Source organism: Saccoglossus kowalevskii, chromosome 12 (assembly GCF_978046115.1).
Source record: "Saccoglossus kowalevskii chromosome 12, keSacKowa6.1, whole genome shotgun sequence".
NCBI lineage: Eukaryota > Metazoa > Hemichordata > Enteropneusta > Harrimaniidae > Saccoglossus > Saccoglossus kowalevskii.
The window spans coordinates 26,789,280-26,809,708 of NC_140652.1; the positions used below are offsets into that span (position 1 = coordinate 26,789,280).

At 33.7% G+C, this 20,429-nt stretch overlaps 1 protein-coding gene across 2 annotated transcripts; it reads right to left on the reverse strand.

The window, feature by feature from the left end:
• Positions 1 to 12,737: 12,737 nt before the first annotated feature.
• LOC102808077 (uncharacterized) lies at positions 12,738 to 20,013 on the reverse strand. Of its 2 annotated transcripts, none has more exons than XM_085506210.1 (9): positions 19,924 to 20,013; positions 15,195 to 15,375; positions 14,877 to 15,001; positions 14,464 to 14,589; positions 13,992 to 14,095; positions 13,716 to 13,788; positions 13,412 to 13,473; positions 13,167 to 13,220; positions 12,738 to 12,948 (listed from the first exon to the last, which is right to left on the reverse strand). In XM_085506210.1, exons 2-9 carry the CDS (start codon positions 15,356 to 15,358, stop codon positions 12,856 to 12,858), a joined length of 801 nt encoding a protein of 266 aa, XP_085362336.1. In that variant the 5' UTR covers positions 15,359 to 15,375; positions 19,924 to 20,013; the 3' UTR covers positions 12,738 to 12,855. The 2 variants fall into 2 exon arrangements, with proteins under 2 accessions (XP_085362336.1, XP_085362337.1); XM_085506211.1 differs by lacking the exon at positions 19,924 to 20,013 and adding an exon at positions 16,969 to 17,038.
• Positions 20,014 to 20,429: the final 416 nt, after the last annotated feature.

Below are 20,429 nucleotides of genomic sequence, written 5' to 3' on the forward strand. Positions count from 1 at the left end.
AATACGGCGTGAATGACGGTTATATAATATGCACATTTCTGATTGTGTGGGTTAATGTGTACATTCATCATATTCATATTTATATTTTTATGTCGATTCTTGTCATTTTCTGTCATTGGGGGTAACACACGTTGCTTCCTAGTATCCGGTCGTGACAGGAAAATGTTTAGGGTTCGTCCGGGTGCTGTAAAATTAGCAAAATTCATAATTAAACTTTATATATTTACAACGTGCAAACACCCTGTCGTTGGTCAATTCGAAAGGGGCGAATTACACTTTTGAAAAACTAAAACAGTCAATAATGGTAGAGGAGTTTAAAATCGCGTCCGAGATAATATTAAAACGTAATTAGATGAGCAAGATACTTTACAGAGGGTAGCTGCCATTGCTGACGACTACCCTTTGACTCACAAGTCTAACTTTTATGGAAATAAACGCCAGTAGTGAATATAATGGTAGAAGTATACAGTAAGGGACAATAATAAAACCAGTTAATATTTTGGGGTTTTATAGTCGGAAAATAGTTTTCCTGATCCTATGCTCTACTTGCAAATTTTGTAAAAAACAGGGTCTCATATCATGTCTGACTGCTATACGTGGAAAAGAAAGAGTTGGGCAACACCAAATAATTTTGTTTCACGTCGGTCGAACTCGAGGTCATGTTGGAACACACAAACTCAAAATCCGATTTCGCCGAGACGCGCCCTCAACGGTGGATTGAATCAAGTCTTCAAAACCCTTGACAAAAATTGTCTGTTTGTGAAATGTGACTTGATTCGAATATATGTCACATGCTGGAGTTATGTTATTAATGTGCGAAGCATTGTTGTTACATTTACATTGTTGTTTTAAAACCAAATTGCTCATGTTTTATGCATATTTTTGCAAAATATACATATTATTTGCATTATGTGTATTCCACTTTCAGTAGTGATTCAAATTTTGCATATTTGGGTTATCCAAAACTTGTTCCTGTTAAATTATGCTAAATGCAAAATTCACTATTGGGGAGCTGTGACATAATAACATTAGGTATCCCGTAATATTGATATTTAATAAATTCAAGATGATATGCAGCTATAACCTGTGCGATTATTAAGACAAATATTAAAAAAAAAACAATCAGTTCAATTAGAAGATCTGGAATGGATCTTTGTTCAGATCCTGAACATTTGTCGTTTCCATGGGAACTACGTAGTTTCAGGGCTTTATCCCACCGATGTGTGACTATAATAGATCAATGTTATGTATTGATTGTCAACTACTATTTGTTCTTAAAAAACCTCCACACTTCGTTCCACAATATAAAAATAATGTAATAAACCAATCACAAATATTTCCTAGAACGGCTTAGTATTGTAAAGAGAAACTTAAGTTTTAACAAATAAGCAAATAAAATGCAAAACAAAATTCAAATCGAAAATAGCTACTTTTAATTCCCCCCCCCCAAAAAAAAACAAACAAACAAAAAAACAACGAGGCAAGCCAAACTACGTGACTTTGGTAAATTATTTTTTACAGGGTAGACTGTGCTAGTAGGGAAGTTGAAAAATTCCTTTTTTTGAAGAGTATATTTTAAGTAATTCGCCAATTTCTGTCAATTCACGATGTCCGCCGAACCGTGGAATTTTTACCGCCACCAATAGTAGTGAGAGGGATTCTAGTTTTTAGAAACATAAATTCGCCACGTGTAATTGAAATTTGTTATTACTATGGAAATAGGCCCACTGTCAATCAGTTTTGACTACAGTTGTTTGCTGAATATTGGCACTCGCTGGATCTGGTCCAGTCTGATATCGATGCTTACGTTTGAAAGTCAGTATGCAAATGAGATTTCTGGCATAAATAATTTGATATTGGTTGTGTAATTTTGTATTGGTTGTGTCATTGTCTCACTCCGTGAAATGTTGTTTTCATTCAAAGTGATCGACAGATGCATATGTATGGATCGGATGAGAAATCACTAGATCGCTCGATGACTGTCTTTGAATATTTAATGATGGATTGAGTTTTAGCGGAATTTGTAGGTGTGGGCTGTTTCTTAATACGGGATTCGCTCAATTGTGACAAGTTTGATATGTTAGAACACATAGATTGATTGATTCATTGTCATTAAATAGTAAGGTAAAGCTAACATGTAATGGAATGTTGTCAGGCAACTCTTGGTTTATTTCTGTAAGGGCAATGAATAGAATCTGTGCTATGCTGGTTTTCGAATTGCTTTGCCGTGATTGATTTGGTCTCACTTCATCAGGTACTGAATCAATCCTAATTTGCTAGGAGAAATGTCGTTGTTGGTGTCTCTTTGCTTGCATCATTTATGTGTTTTTGATGGTTAGTGCAACTGTCAGGCTTATTTCATCTACTAATGCTTGATTGTTCTTACAAATAATCATTGACATGTTCATTTGCGAAGCTGCATAATAATAGAACAACTGGACAATGACTGTTTGCAGGACAAGCATAAATACCTTGCAGAAAGAAGTTTAAAACATAAACACGATATCAGTAAAAGTAGCAAATTGCAAAAGCAATTCAACACACCTCCATCCTCAAGAAGTAAAATAAAGATATAAATAGGCTTTTAAGCCTTGAAATCCTAATTATCAGAAAAAGCAATAGGCTTCTGCGCGATACATACATTTTGCTCACGATGGTGCTACCCAATCTTATTAATAAAGTTAGACACATATCAAAAAAGGGACAAACTGTTCAATACTTGATTTGCTTAACATGTATTTTTTTGTGTAAACTCATAGCGAACAGAGTTTAATTGTGTAATAGGTCGTATTAGTTCGATTGTTACTACAAGCATGTTATGAATTGAGGCAAGTTAAGTCGTTTAGATATGAATGAGAATTTGTTGTTTCAGAGTATGTAAAACAAGCGAACCTGACTTTAATAACATTATTTATATTACATTCTAATTTATAATCTGTAAATATATAATTATATTGAATACAATAGGGGCATTTAATTTTGTGATGCAGTAATGTAACAGTGCAATATCATCGTATGCTGGGTGCAACAACAGTGGAATGTTCGTATAATCTTACTTTGGTTGCAGCAATAAAGGTTTATTCGTATAATCTTTTCTCGGGCGCAACACAAATCTTTTCCATTAGATATTCGATCACATTGCAAAAATATCTTAGATATTTATTGGTTTACGATATTGCAGCTCACAACTTTAAAAAAATGGCTTGTAGTGAAAGAAAAATGGCTTTAATCACCGGTTCAACATCAAAGGAAGGTATTGGTTGCGCAATTGCAAAAACGTTAGCGAGAGACGGATACGATATTATTCTACATGGAAGACGAGATGAGGATGAAATAACTTCTCTCAGAAAAGACATAGAAAAGTAATATGCTCTCACACATTTTTATCACTACAAGCAGTCACATTTGATGACTGGGAAGATATGTTCTTCATTATTGTTTTTTTATGTATCGTTAATTATGGTCATAACAATCACGATTGCAAATACGTATTACTTTTGCATGCTCCTGAAATGGTATCAAGGGAGTTCGAAGTGAACGCTTTTTACCTAAAAGCTGACTTAATGATTCGGGCAGAGATTGAACAACTTTGCAAACGTATTGAAGAAATTCATCCAGGGGGTGTCGATGTTCTAGTCAACAATGCAGGTAAGAAAATAAGTAAGAAGGTAAGCAAGCAGAGCAATAACGAGGTAACCACAACATTGAGCTGTAGTATAGCTTTTTACATTTGATAAGAATAATGTTTTACTCAAATGCTGATATAATCTTGATCATTTACTTGATTAATAATGTTTTGATATTATATATAACGAGTACTGCTCAACTTTGCGGGATTACTACTACTACTAAAAATATGTGCAAGGGAATTTATGCTAATGTTGTTAATGAGGCTATGACGTTGGCATATATCATGAATATTATTTGAATTTGCCAATAGTAATCAAATGGACATAAACATTACTGGCTAAACTGGTCACTAAATGCATAAATTATCTTGTCTTTATACAAGTAAAATATATATGTGAAAAATATGAAACTACATATCTGCCTGAGACAACACTAGACGATATATAACAATACCTTGGACTTATATTGACATTTATTCGAACAGCTTACACGATGAAAACAGAAAGTCTGTAAATACATATGTTGTGTTTTATTTGATAATTAGGTTGGCCAGGGATGCCGGGAGCTATGGAGGATTATTCTGTTGTAATTTGGGATGATGTGATTAAAGTCAATTTAACAGCACCATTTGACCTGATACGTCTAACTATTGGAGACATGAAGAAAAGAGGCATGTTAATTGTATATGAATTGTTGTTTAGAGCGCGTGGCTCTTGCCTGTTGAAATTACAAAACATTACTGAACAACATGTTAGAAGTACTGCCTTCTGTGAATTTAATCACCAGATTACAGAATTTAGTGTTGGCCTCATTTCACTTTTCTTCTTTTTTCAAAGTCCCATAATCCAGGTCGCATTCATAAAACCGGCCTTCATTATATCATTTTTGTTATTTTATAATGTTAATTAGTATCAGTTAATATTAGTATCAATGCATTATGATTTATTACTTGTATTTTTGTATTACTAGCATGGATAAAACAGACACAAGAAACAGCAAATGAAAGTAAACAATAAATACAAAATACATAAACGAGTAATATATGTTTTTATGTAGGTTGGGGCCGTATCATCAATATCCCTTCAATATACAGTAAAAAAAACTGTCACGACCCATCCAGTATATGTCTGTGCGAAGCATGGTCTCAATGGATTAACAAAGGTACATCAAATTCGAGACTGCACTATATTTTACACAATATAGGATTTGAAATAAATCTTCTGTTTATGTCATTCTAATAAAAACTTGAAAAATAGGTGATAAAACAACTGACATGGAGTTAGTGTTGCCAATGTGCTTGTAATGTGACTCATGTTATATACGTTATTTTGAAACAAAACTGGTTTATATTCAATTACACATATTTTTTCTAGACAGTTGCAAACGATACATTTGGCACTGGTGCGACATGTAATGCTATATGCCCAGCTGCTGTCGAGACTCAAAGTGAGTGAATATTTTATAATAGTTTAGTTCTAAAATGTATCAATGGCATTTGGGTTGTGAATGTATAACAAGCCACACTAGCACTAACACATATACATGTTTCTCTATATGAGAAATGTAGGGATGCATTAGAGAGTATGTCCAGCGACGCGTGAAGCAATTTGCCTAACATTTCAAAATGTATGCTTATGTTTTAGTTGTTATTGCAGCGATCAAACAACGGGCAGAAACAATGGGTCTAACGTATGATGCAGTATCAGTAAGATAAGTTATGCTATAATGAATACAATATAAAAAACAACTGGCATTTAGAACATGTTAAATTGTGTTGTGGAATATACAACATGTATGCTATTGAAATCTCTCAGTTATGGTTTACTACGTACTGTAAAACAATTCAATATCGCAACCGCATTTGTTTACTTATCAATATTATATGCTACATGTATTTGAAAATTGTTTTCACAGAAACAAATCTTAGAGAAAACCAATCCAAATGGGCAGTACATAAAACATGAACAGGTAACCATTGAATATTAAATGTTGTCTTAATTCTGTGTGGATGAACCTCATTTTATAGTCCAATGGATACCAATTATACTGTTCTTCAAGCAGGATTATGCCATGATGCCCGGTGATATTAACTTAAACCAAAAGGCAGACAATTCGAATGGATCATATAGATAATGTTAACCATGGTATGCCGTATGTTTATAGAGTACATTCCATATTTTGAACATTCCACTATATATAACATTGTTTGTATACCGTATTTACAGATTGCCGAACTTGCAGTTTTTCTGTGCTCCCCCTGTGCGGATCAAATGACTGGTGCCATTATTCCTATTGATGGGGGTAGCTGGGCGACATAGTAATTTAGCATTTGTATATATAATAAGCTTGTAAAATGGATTTTCAACAAACTGTATTTTTATTAAACGATTTTGTCTTAATGGCAGGTTGACGTTTACCTGCCCATCTAACAAGACTGAGGGTTTGATTGATTAAAGTAATCCATTTCAACAGGGGTGTGCGATAGGAAAGACAAAACATATCACAGAATCATAATCATAAAACATATTTATTAATAAGCAGGTTTTGGTCACTAAGACTGGTATCCACATTCATAGATGATTGACGTGCCTTTTATATTCTACTCCATTGTTAACACAGAAGTATAGCAACATAAAGCTCACATCTGTACATACAGTTCAGCAACTATATACATAAATATAATGGCATAGAAAAAATACATATTTTGGGTAGTGAACAAAATGGTATTTATTGAGATGATTGACCTGTGTAACATATGTATGATGGATCTTAGAATTAGTCACTTTGAAAAGCTCATAACAATGCATTTATGACGCAGTTTACTGGGATTATCGAGTTTTGTAATTGAATAGAATTGTTAAAAATAAATTTATCATATTATTTAAGTTTCAAATGACAATATCACACGCACATTCCAGTGTGCTGCAAAATTGTAATCTTCTATTTTCCTATGCGTGAATTCGAGGAGCATCGACACTTCCTTATTTAATGAAATGATGTGAGATGCGTCACATTATATTAAATGATAATGATTGATAACTTGTATATAGAAGGGGTCTTGTGTCTCGTGGAATAAATTATACTTTCAAATGGAACAATCATCTCTTATCGACATCAACTACATGGCGCAAACACTGTTCTTCTAAATGGGAATTATAATAACTATTTCATAGACAAAATAAACCAAGTCTGTTAAATGCTTGGGTATGTACTATCATTGACGTCATTTGAACCCCAGCCATACTGCAAACAAGACAGCATTTGATTAAAAATGTACAACATATTATCTGGTGTGCACCCTCTTAACACTTTTCTGTGATGTTAAACACTTTTATGTGATGTTATTATATCATCTCATATGCAGACTAAACTTTGTAAATTATACCAGTACGCCATCACAGTGGTTAGATATATAAATAGGTATAATGAATCTTCAACAATTAATTATACTTATAACAATGTTGTAAAAAGTAATGCAAATGTCGATATGTACCTTATCGCAATCGGGCAAAAGACCGCGAGGAGATATGCGACTTCAAATAGAATAACCTAAAATATACAATGTGGATACAAAAAAATGTTATTTACTAATCCAAACATCGGCGAAGTCAAACTTTTTGTCAGTTGGAGGAGCCGCCAACAAATATAGACAAATATGGAATATTCAAAACTGTTATAAAGATTGGAATAATGCTTTGAGCCAAATGGGCACGCCGACATATTTTGATACAATTTGACTGCAGCTGATGAAATAAACTGGAGATTTGGATTAGCGCCTTTCATGACATATTTAGTGTCAAATGTGTCAAATGACAGGAAATGTGCCAGTTTTAATATTCACACACTTACTGCAATTTTAAGAAAGAGTGACATAATGAAATATATAAGTGTACAGAATTTGTTATTTTGAATTAATTACGACTACTGTAAATATCTATATATCTATCTTTCTCTGGCTGATTCTGAAGTAGTTGATGTCTGACAATATAACTGTTTTCTGTGGTGTTACCTGAGTGTTTTAATGACACTGCACTCTTTGCTAGACAACGCCTAACTACACAGTATGCATAATGTACTTTTTAATGTAGTGGGAATAGGTGTTTTTATACGGACATATTTGTAAGGGTAACACATGACATGAAATGCAGTAGACAACAAATATTAATTAAAACAATTGGTCCTGAAAGGACAATAAACACTTGATTTTATGGCACTTATGCATGCTAATAGCAACAACACTTCTATGACAATGGGCACAATATCTGAAAACATGGAAACAGAACAGAGTCAGACTTCTTTTATATGATGATTTTTATTGCTGATTTAAAGGCCTACCAATGAGATATAAATGTTTCAATTTAGTCAAAATCCCACTGTCTCTGGTACATATGTAGACGTTTTTGAGGGACATTGTCTTTTATTGTCAAAGCTACGAAACTAAGGGTTAAGAAGGAAACGACTGGCCACCACATTAGAAAATGTATGTTGGTGTATACACTGCATGAATTGAACAAGTGGACATATATATCATAACCGGTCATGTGATTGAGCATGTTTAGACTGGCCCAGTTAAAAAATAATAATAATACTAAAATTGTAAAAAAAAACAGTTTTGCGAAATGTAGGGTAAACGAGAAACCACCACAGACAGTAGTTTTTGACTCCCATGTGCGAAGCACAAAATGGGAGTCTTTGCAGTTAGTGTGTCTGTATGTGTGTATGTGTGTGTGTGTGTGTGTATGGGTGTATGTGTGTGTGTATGTGTGTCCGACTGTTCCACTGCTATCTCAAGAACCATACATCGGTTTTTGATGAAACTTGGTACATAGATGCTCTGAACATATGCGCAGATTTGATTAATTTTTGTTAAAAATCCGTGCATATTAATTACCTAATTTGCATGATAATTAGCTATTTTTTAGTGGTTCCATGACTGTTCCACTGATATCTAAACAACCACTCATTGGATTTTGATGAAACTTGGTACATAGATGCTCTGAACTAATGCTAGGTTTTGATTAGTTTTTGGTAATAATCCGTGGATACTAATTACCTAATTTGCATAATGATTAGTCAATTTTCGGTTTTTCCACTGATATCTCAAGTACTAATCATCACATTTCAATGAAACTTGGTACATAGATGTCATACGACACTGCACAGACCTGATAGTTTTTATGGTAATATCAGTACATATTAATTACCTAATTTGCATAATTAATTAATTTTCAGCATTTGATATAAGTAGTTAGCATTACATTTCAATGAAACTTGGTACTTACATACTCAAGGACTATGCAGCGATTGATTGTTTTCGATAAATATTTGTGCATATTAATCACCTAATTTGCATAATTAGTTAATTTTCAGCTTTTCCACGGGTATCTCAAGTACTAATCATCGCATTTCAATGAAACTTGGTACATAGATCCTTTAGGACTATGCAGAGACCTGATTAGTTTTAGGGTAAATAATTATGCATATTAATTACCTAATTTGCATAATTAATTTTCAGCTTTTCTACTGATATCTAAAGTACTAATCATCACATTTCAATGAATCTAGAATTATGCAGACCCAATTAGTTTCCGGTAAATATTTGTGCATATTAATCACCTAATTTGCATAATTAACCAACTTTCACACTGATATCTCAGGTACTATACATCACATACATCAATTAATGTACATGGATGCTGTAGGACAATAGACAGACCTGAATAATTGTGGGTTAAAATCTGTACATATTAATTACCTAATTTGCATAATTAACCAATTTTAAGCTTTCACACTGATATCTAAAGTACCGTAAAAACTCCAAAATTTCGACCGGTTTTAAATAATTGGTGTTAGAAATGTGACGTGTTTTTAGAGTCAAAATTAAGGTGCATTTTCAGACGGTCGAATTTTTCAGAATAGAAATCAGCAAAAAAAAATGGGGATGATAGACAGTGTGCATCATTAGTTTTTAAAAAATGCAATGTCCGTCAATTGACGTAAACTTCCTCATGTTTCACGGTAAAAGCAAAGGTCGTGGCCGAGTTGTAACTCAAAATCTAAACAAAGTCATCAATCAGTGAGTATTATGACAAGCAAAACAAAACATCAAGACGCGGAGAAGAGGTCAGCACAAAACTAATAGGTCAAAAGACAAAGCTGTCTCGCACTACCTAGGAAAACTTGCGAATGTTCGAAGTACAGGTACCCATTGGACAAAAGATACATGGAAGTTCAGCAAACGATCTCCCCGACCCAGTGCAATGTATCCGGTTAGAATCAAAGTTCACGTGTCCCTTATTTGAGGGACCAAATTCTGCCGTAAATTCGCCCTTGGAATTAAAAAATAAAATGGGATTTAAGAAAATAAAATGGGACTTTTAAGGTGTATTTTGGCGTCATTTTTCGGACATTTCAATCAATCCTGCCGGCTAAAATAGAGTCTAAGTTTTACCGTAGTCATTGACGTCTGTCTATTCAAGAGTACACGTGTATGATTTTTATCGTGACTAGCGTGAGCGGGTAAGCTTCCTTTCGAGAATGAGCTGTTATCACTGTGAACAATGTTAAATTATTCTTCAGATGACCAGTTTATTTTTTAAAAACAACTAATTTTTTTATTTAAAAAAAAATCATGCCGTTTTCGCATCAAAATCCAAGCCAAAATATCGTACTACAACATCAATCTCTTCCGCATTGTGTTCAATAACATTAACATATTTAAATAAGCTATGGTAATTTGAACACGTTGGCATCATCCAGCTTTTTGATTGGTTAATTAGCGATTTGACCTATTTGACCTAAGAGAACATAGCGGATATCCTACAGCATCAAACGTTTATACGAGACCGGAATCATTTGCTTACGATGAAACTAAGTTGACTTTTATTTGTATGTCATAACCATTCAACAAATTTATTTTGTGTACATTATTATAATCACTACTGAGTACAGTAATAATCAACAATTCAGAAACGCAGCATGCCGAGATTTTTGTGTTCGTTTTTATTTGAAACTTCGTTTATTTAGAATATATTTTCGTTACCAATAAAATAAAAATCTCTCAGTCAATCAAAAACCCGGATTCATGCCTTTGAGGAAGGTCCCGTTTGAACGCTCACATCGTTTTTTTTTTTCGTTTGGGGGAAAACTAAAACTGGTCGCAATTTTCGAATAAGAATGAGTCGGCAATTTTTAGTGGAGTCGAAAATTTGCAGGTAAATAAAACACCGAAACCCGGCAAATAAATAGGCGACCGAATTTTTAGAGGGGTCGAAATTTTGGAGTTTTCACGGTACTAATTATTCCATTTCAATGACACTTAGTACAAAGATGCTCTAGGACAATGTACAAACCTAATTAGTTTGGGGTAAAAATCTGTTCATATTAATTCCCTAATAAGCATAATAATTCATAATTTTTTGGTTCTAATCAAATTTCAATTAAACTTGGAGACATAGATTTTCTGTTACATTGCGCAGACCTCATTAGTTTTACACTCAAATCTGGTCATATTAATTTTCTGATTTGCATAATTAGTTTTCAGCTAAGTAATTTCGAATTATATTTAATGTGTCTCCAATACTCTCAGCACATGGGAGTTCTTTCTAAGCTTTCTTTGATTATTAGGTTAGTTTATTAGCCGTTAGTGACATGTAGACACCGCATGTAGACATCGTAGTTTTATAGAAAGTTGAGTTAATTGCGATACCGGTCACGAGTATAGCGCCGACGACCACACAGATAAAGTTCACAGAAACAATGTCTATAATTATAGATCGAAAAAATGTAGATGTTTACAAACGTTAAAGCAAGGAAGTGACACAGAACAGCAAGAAAAATGCTTTGTTTTAATCCAAATCATGTGCTAAAGAATGATGTTGGCACTCAGATAAGTAATCTAACAGCTGGCGAAGATGTTTTGGTAAGTTTTTATTTAAAAAATCTGCAGGCTTATTACTATTTAAATATTTATGATATTAACATTTTTTTAGCTGATCACCTCCCTGATAATTCCTTTCATTCATGTCACGTGATGTTATTTTTTTACAAATTTTGTTAGAACCCATACATATAATTTATATTTGTATATACATTTATGGTAATTAATGGTCATTGCACTAAAGTAATCTAATACTAATAATTAGTGACAGGTATTTTAATAGAATGGTCCAGCTGTGGCATTTTTTTCCATTTTGTTTTGCAGTGAAAAAATCAGCCTACCATATCTATCTTTTGTTTAAACATTTTTTTATTATTATTGTCATCTCACTGAAAGAAATCGTCACAACTGGGTTAATCTAATATTTTAAATATTACTATTGAAATTAGTCTTCATTTATTCGCTGGAGGACAAGCAAGGTTTTTTTAAAAGTCAATTTTAACAATTAATTTTTCATGAATATACAACATGAAAAAACATTAATTTTAACCCCAATTAAGATGTATTCATCTAATACCTATTTTATAATCTATGTCTAGGTTCATACCCTATTTGTGGAACACGTAGCTACGCTATTCTTTCACATCTAGTTGTGCTTGCTAAACATTTGGCTTTTGGAAATGTAGAATCTATTTCAAGACAGCTACTTAGTATGGGTTTGTAGGGGGAATTCAAAGAGAAATAGCTGGACTATGTTCAATCAAAGATCAGTCAATACTGAGACAAACAGATGCCTGTTGTCTCTCTAGGTATTGGAAACAACAGTTCAAAATCCATCACAGGAAGAAATAATTCTAAGAAAGGTGATGAATTGGTTCCTATGATGTTGAATGCTGGAGCACAGTTAATTTCTGCATATAACCGGGATATGAAAACAGTTAGAAAAATAAATAGTGTTGTTCTGAACAAAGGGGGCACTAAAAAACTGCTTTCACACGTGTCTCTGGAATGCAGATTTGTATGACTTATGAATCCACCAATAACAGGGAGTATTTTGGACAGAATTTCAATTTGCAATTGATATCTTGGAAAAAAGATGTAGAATATGGGACCAGAAGAGAAAGAGAGTTAGAAGAACAGCTGAAAAACTTGTCCAATGAGTCGAACAAACACCCGATGTTGTTTTTCAAATTAGTGCAGTGGAGGAAGAATTGAAAACACTTCGTGGTTATTTACATTCAGTTTATTCATTGACTGATGACAACGTTGATATACGACAAGTTTGTCAAAAATTACTTCCAGAAGCTTAATATATACAAATGCTAATATATACAAATGCTAAATAGCTATGTCGCCCAGCTACCCCCATCAATTGGAATAATGGCACCAGTCATTTGATCCGCACAGGGAGAGCACAGGAAAGCCGCAAGTTCGGCAATCTAAAATAAGATGCACAGACAATGTTACGCATTGCGGAATGCCGCACATATGAAACATATCTTATAAACACATGGCATATCATGGCGAACTTAATCTATATGATGAGAATATCACCTCTTAGTATTAGTATTCATGGCATAGTACTGCATGAAAGACAATGTTATTTTTCACAGAAATTTTCAAATACGTCACACAATATTCTAAAATTAGTGGTTACCTGTTCTGATTTTATGAACTGCCCATTTGGATTAGTTTTCTCTAAGAATTGTTTCTGTAAAGGAAATGTTCAAATTAAGACATGTAGCATATCATTTTTTATAAGTAAACAAATGCGATTGCGATATTGAACTTATTAACAGCTATCCATTATATTGGAAATGACATTCTTGTTGTACGCTCGACAACGCAATTCAAAATATTTATACTGCCATATTGTATTTGTTTTAACATAAATTATCTTACTGTTACTGTCTCGTACGTGAGACCCGTTGTTTCTGCCAATTGTCCGAATTCTGCAATAGCAACTAAAACATAATCATACATGTTAGCCAAATTACCTCATGATTCGCTCAACTTACTTATTCTCCACTACACTGCTCTAAAAGAAACATCTATACCATGATTATATCTTAGAGCTAAAGTGGCATGTGGCCAACTTCTGTGGCTCGTTATACATTCACAACCATATTTTGAATATCATTGATCCATTTTATTCTACACATTCAGCTCCATTACCAACTAAACTATTAGTAAAACATAGACTCACGTTGAGTTTCGACAACAGCTGGGCATATTGCGTTACATGTCACACCAGTGCCAAATGTATCATTTGCAACTGTCTGGAAAATAAATGTGTCAACCCCAGTTGTATTTCACAATAATGTATATAAAATACAACATGAATAACATAATTAGCACATTAGTTCAATAAACTCCAGTTTGTTTATTATATTGTATTTATGATAACAAAACAATATGAACCTAAGATTTATTTTATATGTTATATTGAAAACATATAATGCATTTGTTTATTTTGTTATACCTTTGTTAATCCATTGAGACCATGCTTTGAACAGACGTATGCCGGATAGAGCGTGATAGTTTTCTTACCGAATATTGAGGAGATATTGATGATACGGCCCCAACCTGCATAAACACATATATGATTCCTCAATTATTTGTAATTATTTACTTAATTTATTTTACTTTTTATGTGTCAGAGTTGTTGTAACCGTATAGCCTACATCAAAATAACAGTAACAAATCAGATTGCGTTGATATTGTATTGTAACATTGTAACACAAATAAAATGATCTCAGAAGTGTAGTGCATATTATAAATGATTGTAACCTAGATGATGAGACCTATGAAAAAGGAAGAAAACAGAAATGTGGCCACAAGACCAAACCCAGTAATCTGATAGCAGTAGTGCTAACATGTTGTTTAATTACGTTATAGTGCAAGTTTCACAAGCATGAGACATACGATTTAAACAACAATTGCAATTTACATACCTCTTTTTTTCATCTCCCCAATAGACAGGCGTATCAGATCAAATGGTGCTGTTAAATTGACTTTGATCACATCATCCCAATTTGCAACAGGGTATTGCTCTATAGTCGCTGCTGTCCCTCCCCACCCTGACAATTAAATAAAAACAAAAAATGCATTTTCATAGCGTCATTGTATAAGTCACATGAGTTATCTATGTGGTTGTGGTGTTTCAGGTTCAATCAATAATATCATCATATATTATTCTGCATGACACATATGTTTAGATGGAGCAGCCCCGCAAATTTAAGTCAATCATGTATATGACAATGATATCAGCATTTAAGTAATACATTAGATTGTTCATGTATAAATCAAAATTACAGCGTCATTTTTGCGGTTATCCCCGTTATTGCTCACCTGCTTAGTTCCTTACCTGCATTGTTTACTAGAACATCGACACCCCCTGGATGAATTTCTTCAACACTTTTGCAAAGTTGTTCAATCTCTGCACGAATCATTAAGTCAGCTTTTAGGTAAAAAACGTTCACTTCAAACTCACTGAAACATCGCAATATGTGAAATCATTGATACTATTTCAAGAGCAAGCAAAGGTAATATATATTTGTAATCGTGATTTTTATGACCACAAACCACAAAAATAAAGAAAAAAACCCATAATGAGGAGCATATCTTCATAGTTATTAAATATGACTGCTTATAGCAATAACAAAAATGTGTGAGAGAATATTACTTTTCTATGTCTTTTCTGAGAGAAGTTATTTCATCCTCATCTCGTCTTCCATGTAGAATAATGTCGTATCCATCTCTTGCTAACGTTTTAGCGATTGCATAACCAATACCATTTTTTGATGTTGAACCGGTGATTAAAGCCAATTTCCTCTTACTAGATGCCATTTTTATCAACTGCTGAGCTGCAAAACAAAATTCAGAAACGTAAATCAACCAATATCTTCCTCCATTATTCAACACAATGTTTTATTAGTTTTATTAGTGACATATATCGAATATCAGAAAACTCGGATTGTAAAAATCATAACGAAATTGTGACCCATTTCTAAGCACTCTGATGATAAGGTACTTTATGTTATTATTAGTCATGCTCGCCGAACGAAAGTGGCGACATTTAATATTCGGATGCAAACTGTTTACATGAAACACACACTGTGTATTATATCACCATCTTGTGTGGTTCGTCATGTCAGCTCCAACTCGGGTGACATTGCTAGTCATTTTAAACCTCTTAGTAATGTTGACTTATTACATATTACATATCAGTACTTTTAAATGTTAAAGCCCAAAGTAAATGACTAAGTTAATAATATAAGTTTTGTTGATTGTTTTAAATGGAAATACAATTCCACGGTTCTAAATAAACCTCTTCAAAAATAACTGAACAGCATCCGATCATACATGACCAGGTTTCAATTGTAAACTGAATTTCTACCGTGACGTTTGAAATTGGACTGAACCATACCAACCAATTGAAGGTCAGAAACTCAATAACAATAAGGTACCAATTACACGTGGTGTAGGAATTATAGTGCTGCATATCTATACCACAGTTGTGTTCCCGAAATCTAAAAACTTAGAATCTATCTCGATTGTGTCATCATGAATTCTGATTCATTAAATCCATTACATCCCAGGTACAACTGAACAACTGAAAAAAACAATTCGAAAAATTCCTTTTATTTACTCTTGAGTGATTTTATATTTCAAGAAGACGACGACTCAACTTGAATAGCCATGTTATTGAAAATCTCTTTTTCTATGCCTATATACACCTGAAAAGTGAGCTATTGTCTGAATTACCAACATTCCTGCTGAATGAGTTTCTCAAAATTTTGGCCTATTATTCTATTAATGACGGGAAAATGCCACATTTTTGTCGCGGGGCAATACAAAATAAAAACTTAAACATTAGATACTTGTATGCTTTCTTAACTCAGACTATAAAATACTTACAAAAGCACTACTTTGACGTTGACACACTGCTATGATCAAATAATGTGCGTTTTCTATCGCAGGTCGTAATAATTCGGACAATATTATCCCAATCCGCGACACGACTTGTTGTGCTAACCAGACCAGCTTTCACACTTGTTAGTGTTTCGACTAGCAGAATGCAATCGACCAGGTCAATCGTTGTTAGCACTATTTATTCAGCAACAAAGCATCATGTCAAAATCAAACAGACCGTGACAACTCTATTTGATTTTAGCTGTGGCGTTTTATCGATAAATTTACATCATCATCAATAGCAGACAATACAGTACTATACAGTACTATACAGTACTCATATACTATCACGCTTCTAAATAGCTGTCCAAATATTCCATATCAAACTAACTTACGACCCCATTGGGCACAAGTTCATACTCCCATTGGCACCATGAAGGCACACGCGTGTTTTTCTTTCATGGGAAAGGGAACATAGCCGACGAACCTATTCTACCTCTACGTTTTGGAACATTAGCAAATTGACGAGCGAACATTACACTCACCTGCACCGAATGTGTTAGTCTCTCTGATATAATGTACTGGCAAAATACAACTTGGAGGTCAATCTGTCATTGAGTGACCCGGTTAATGTGACCCTTCGTCTATAGGTATATTTCGCGAAATCAGACAACAGTGTGCCATGAATACTAATGCAGTAGAAGCCATGTATGGGGCTACTCTGCACACAATTAGGCACGTATTAACATGTATGAGTGGCAAAACTGATTGGATCATATATATCATTGACTAACATTACAGTGTGACAAACAATAAAAAAAAAATCTAGTTTTACACTGATGCAATTTTGACACATGAACTATTCTACATTTGGCAACATTTCTCTACTAGCCCATTCTACCCTGTGATACTGACCCCAAGACACGTAGTTTAGCTTGCATCGTTGTTTTTGTGAAAAAATGAAATTGGCTATTTCCGATTTGAATTTAGTTTTTCATGTCATTTACTTATTTGTTATTGTATAAAAACTAAGAACGACTACCCAAATCGTAAGTTTCTTTAAACGAAATACACTCGTTCTGAAGAAATTGTTGATTGTAATGACTACATTATGTGATATTGTGTGACACAGAAATGCATCAGATCATGGAATAGTATTCTGTATACGTACGACATTAAAATAGGGAGTTGCCACACAAACTCAAAGTTTGTGTTTTTTAAGACAAATAGTAGCTGATAATAAATCTGGTGACTCGGGGTGGATTGGTCTTGTGACCTCATCATTGTGCATATCTGCAATATCTCTGGCACTGATAGAAATAGGAACATGCAACCAATTCTGTATTGAAGACATTGGACAAAGATAACACCATATATTTCCATTAGTAAATTACGACCTCAGTCTACAATAAATAGAATATGATGTCGAAAATAAAAGGTACGCTGGACATAATTTATTAATTATTGCTGACAATATTTTAATTTTAATTGGGAGCAAACGCGACACGCAACCTAGTCGTTGTATTGTTATGCTTCAAAAATAAATTCTAAAATGTATGCCATGTCTTCACTCTTCCCCCCCTTTCTCTACAATTGTCACTGGTCTACCTGTTAATATATGAATTAATTACATCTGTAATTGAGTGTTTTAAATTACCATGTAACACATCTAGGAGTTTTAGTATGCTTGTTCATAGTGAAAGTAAAAATCCAATGAAATACATCGAAATACTGCACAAATTAAAGAATTCAGTTAAAATATTATAAAATAAAATAAATAGAGATAGTATGAATATTTCTTGTATGTGGAAGCCTTGGCTGGCCAATTAAAAACAATATGATAATGTGAGGTCTGCGGTTTTCCAACAATAAAACGACAATTTTGATGAACATCGAAAGTGACTGGGCTATACTAAATGAAAACAAAGGGCAAAACAAATCGGGTTCAATACCATGTTGACAGAAGCCAAACAGTGTTGCTTGTAGCAATATTTTTCATTATTATCACCTATATTATCGACTATGTGACTAGTGTTTATGTTTAAGTTTTTTTTTCAGTTCTTTTTATTTGTTCTTTTCGATTATTTTGTACATTTTTTCAGTCGTTTTTTTGTGTGATTTTTGGCATGTAAAATACGTTTGTATGAATGACTATGGCTGTATGTCGTATGTTATTTGAGTGAATACAATGTTCAAGAGCGATTGCAGTTGATACAAAGACGAAACAATACAAGTCAGTAGAGAGATTCTGGTTGTCATAAACATTTTAGAAATATTTCCATATAGGTCAAAAAGTTATAATATTTGCGGAGAAAATTTGTTCTCATTGCAGTAATGACATGGAAATGTTCCATAGAGGTTACCTTTGATGCACGAGCAAATTCATTAAATGCTGGTAGATATGTGGACACTGGAGCCATGGCAACGGAAGTTTAAGGAATTGTTTTTCATTCAAAAATCAAGAATGTTTGAAGTTTGCCTTCGATACCGACTCGAGAATCATTTTATTTTATTTGGTTGAGATGCGAATCCAGCTGCCATAGAAACAGCACTTTTGGAAATGATTTTAACATATTAAACGACCTCTATTTCAACCTGAATGTATGAGCCCATATTTAATGTGGCTGTTGAAATTTGCGGAAGGCAGGGGTATATACCGAGGTATCTCTGCAAAAGTATGTTATTACTCTCTAGTTCTGGGATTATAAAAATGCTAAAATGCTGGCTGGGCATTTAACTAAATACTTGGAAATATAATCTAATAACTTCCTGTTACATAATACCAACTTAATCTGCTCACCTTTCATCCCTGGCGAGTGTACACATTGTACAGGGAATGCACTGTTTTATAATTTCAAATTAAATTACTATATTATTTTTGTTATTGATCCTTTGGTCGTTGGACTGTATTAGTAAATGATAAATTCTAAACATAAATGACCCGGCGGTAATTCTGACTGGCGGATGTTATATGACACTAATTTTAGAGTCAATTTAAATTTTAGATTTGCTATCCCACGTATAAATAGCAATACTGTAAACCGATAGGTTTAATGTACTGTGTGAATGCCCCATATTTACTGAGCGTACTGAATTTTAAGCTCGGGTCCCTGGTTCAGTTTTTACTGTATATTTGCTTATAGACACGGAAATGACGTCACAACCATGTACGTAAAGCAAAAAAAAAAACACGGAAGAAATGACTGGAATGTCCCGCAACTTTAGAGTGTCGATAAATTTACATCATCATCAATAGCACACAATACAGTACTATATTTCCACTCATATACTATGCTATCATCACGCTTCTAAATAGCTGTCCAAATATTCCTATATCAAACTAACTTGCGACCCCATTTGGCACAAGTTCATACTCCCATTGGCACCATGAAGGCACACGCGTGTTTTTTCTTTCATGGGAAAGGGAACATAGCCGACGAACCTATTTAACCTCTACGTTTTGGAACATTAGCAAATTGACGAGCGAACATTACACTCACCTGCATCGAATGTGTTAGTCTCTCTGATATAATGTACTGTTAAAATACAACTTGGAGGTCAATCCGTCATTGAGTGACCCGGTTAATGTGACCCTTCGTCTATAGGTATATTTCGCGAAATCAGACTACAGAGGGCCATGAATACTAATGCGGTAGAAGCCATGTATGGGGCTACTCTGCACACAATTAGGCACGTATTAACATGTATGAGTGGCAAAACGGATTGGATCATATATATCATTGGCTAACATTACAGTGAGACAAACAATAAAAAAAACAATCTAGTTTTACACTGATGCAATTTTTACACATGAACTATTCTACATTTCACACTGATAGTCGAATATTTCCTTTACATATTCGACCATTCATTGAAATATTCATCGCATCTGTACATTTGAACTTGTTTCAGATACTCATTCAGACATTCCATCAATGTGACTATTTTGTTCAAAAATACAATCGTTATTATTTCACAGTTATGATGCAACTCCGCTAAAAAAAGC

Excerpts from the sequence above, each read along its gene's own strand:
- LOC102808077 (XM_085506210.1), bottom strand. The coding sequence starts at position 15,358 with ATGGCATCTAGTAAGAGGAAATTGGCTTTAATCACCGGTTCAACATCA. Across the intron at positions 15,002-15,194 it reads CTCAGAAAAGACATAGAAAA|TGAGTTTGAAGTGAACGTTT; the intron begins GTAATATTCTCT and ends GCGATGTTTCAG. Across the intron at positions 14,590-14,876 it reads TGTTCTAGTAAACAATGCAG|GGTGGGGAGGGACAGCAGCG; the intron begins GTAAGGAACTAA and ends TTTAATTGTCAG.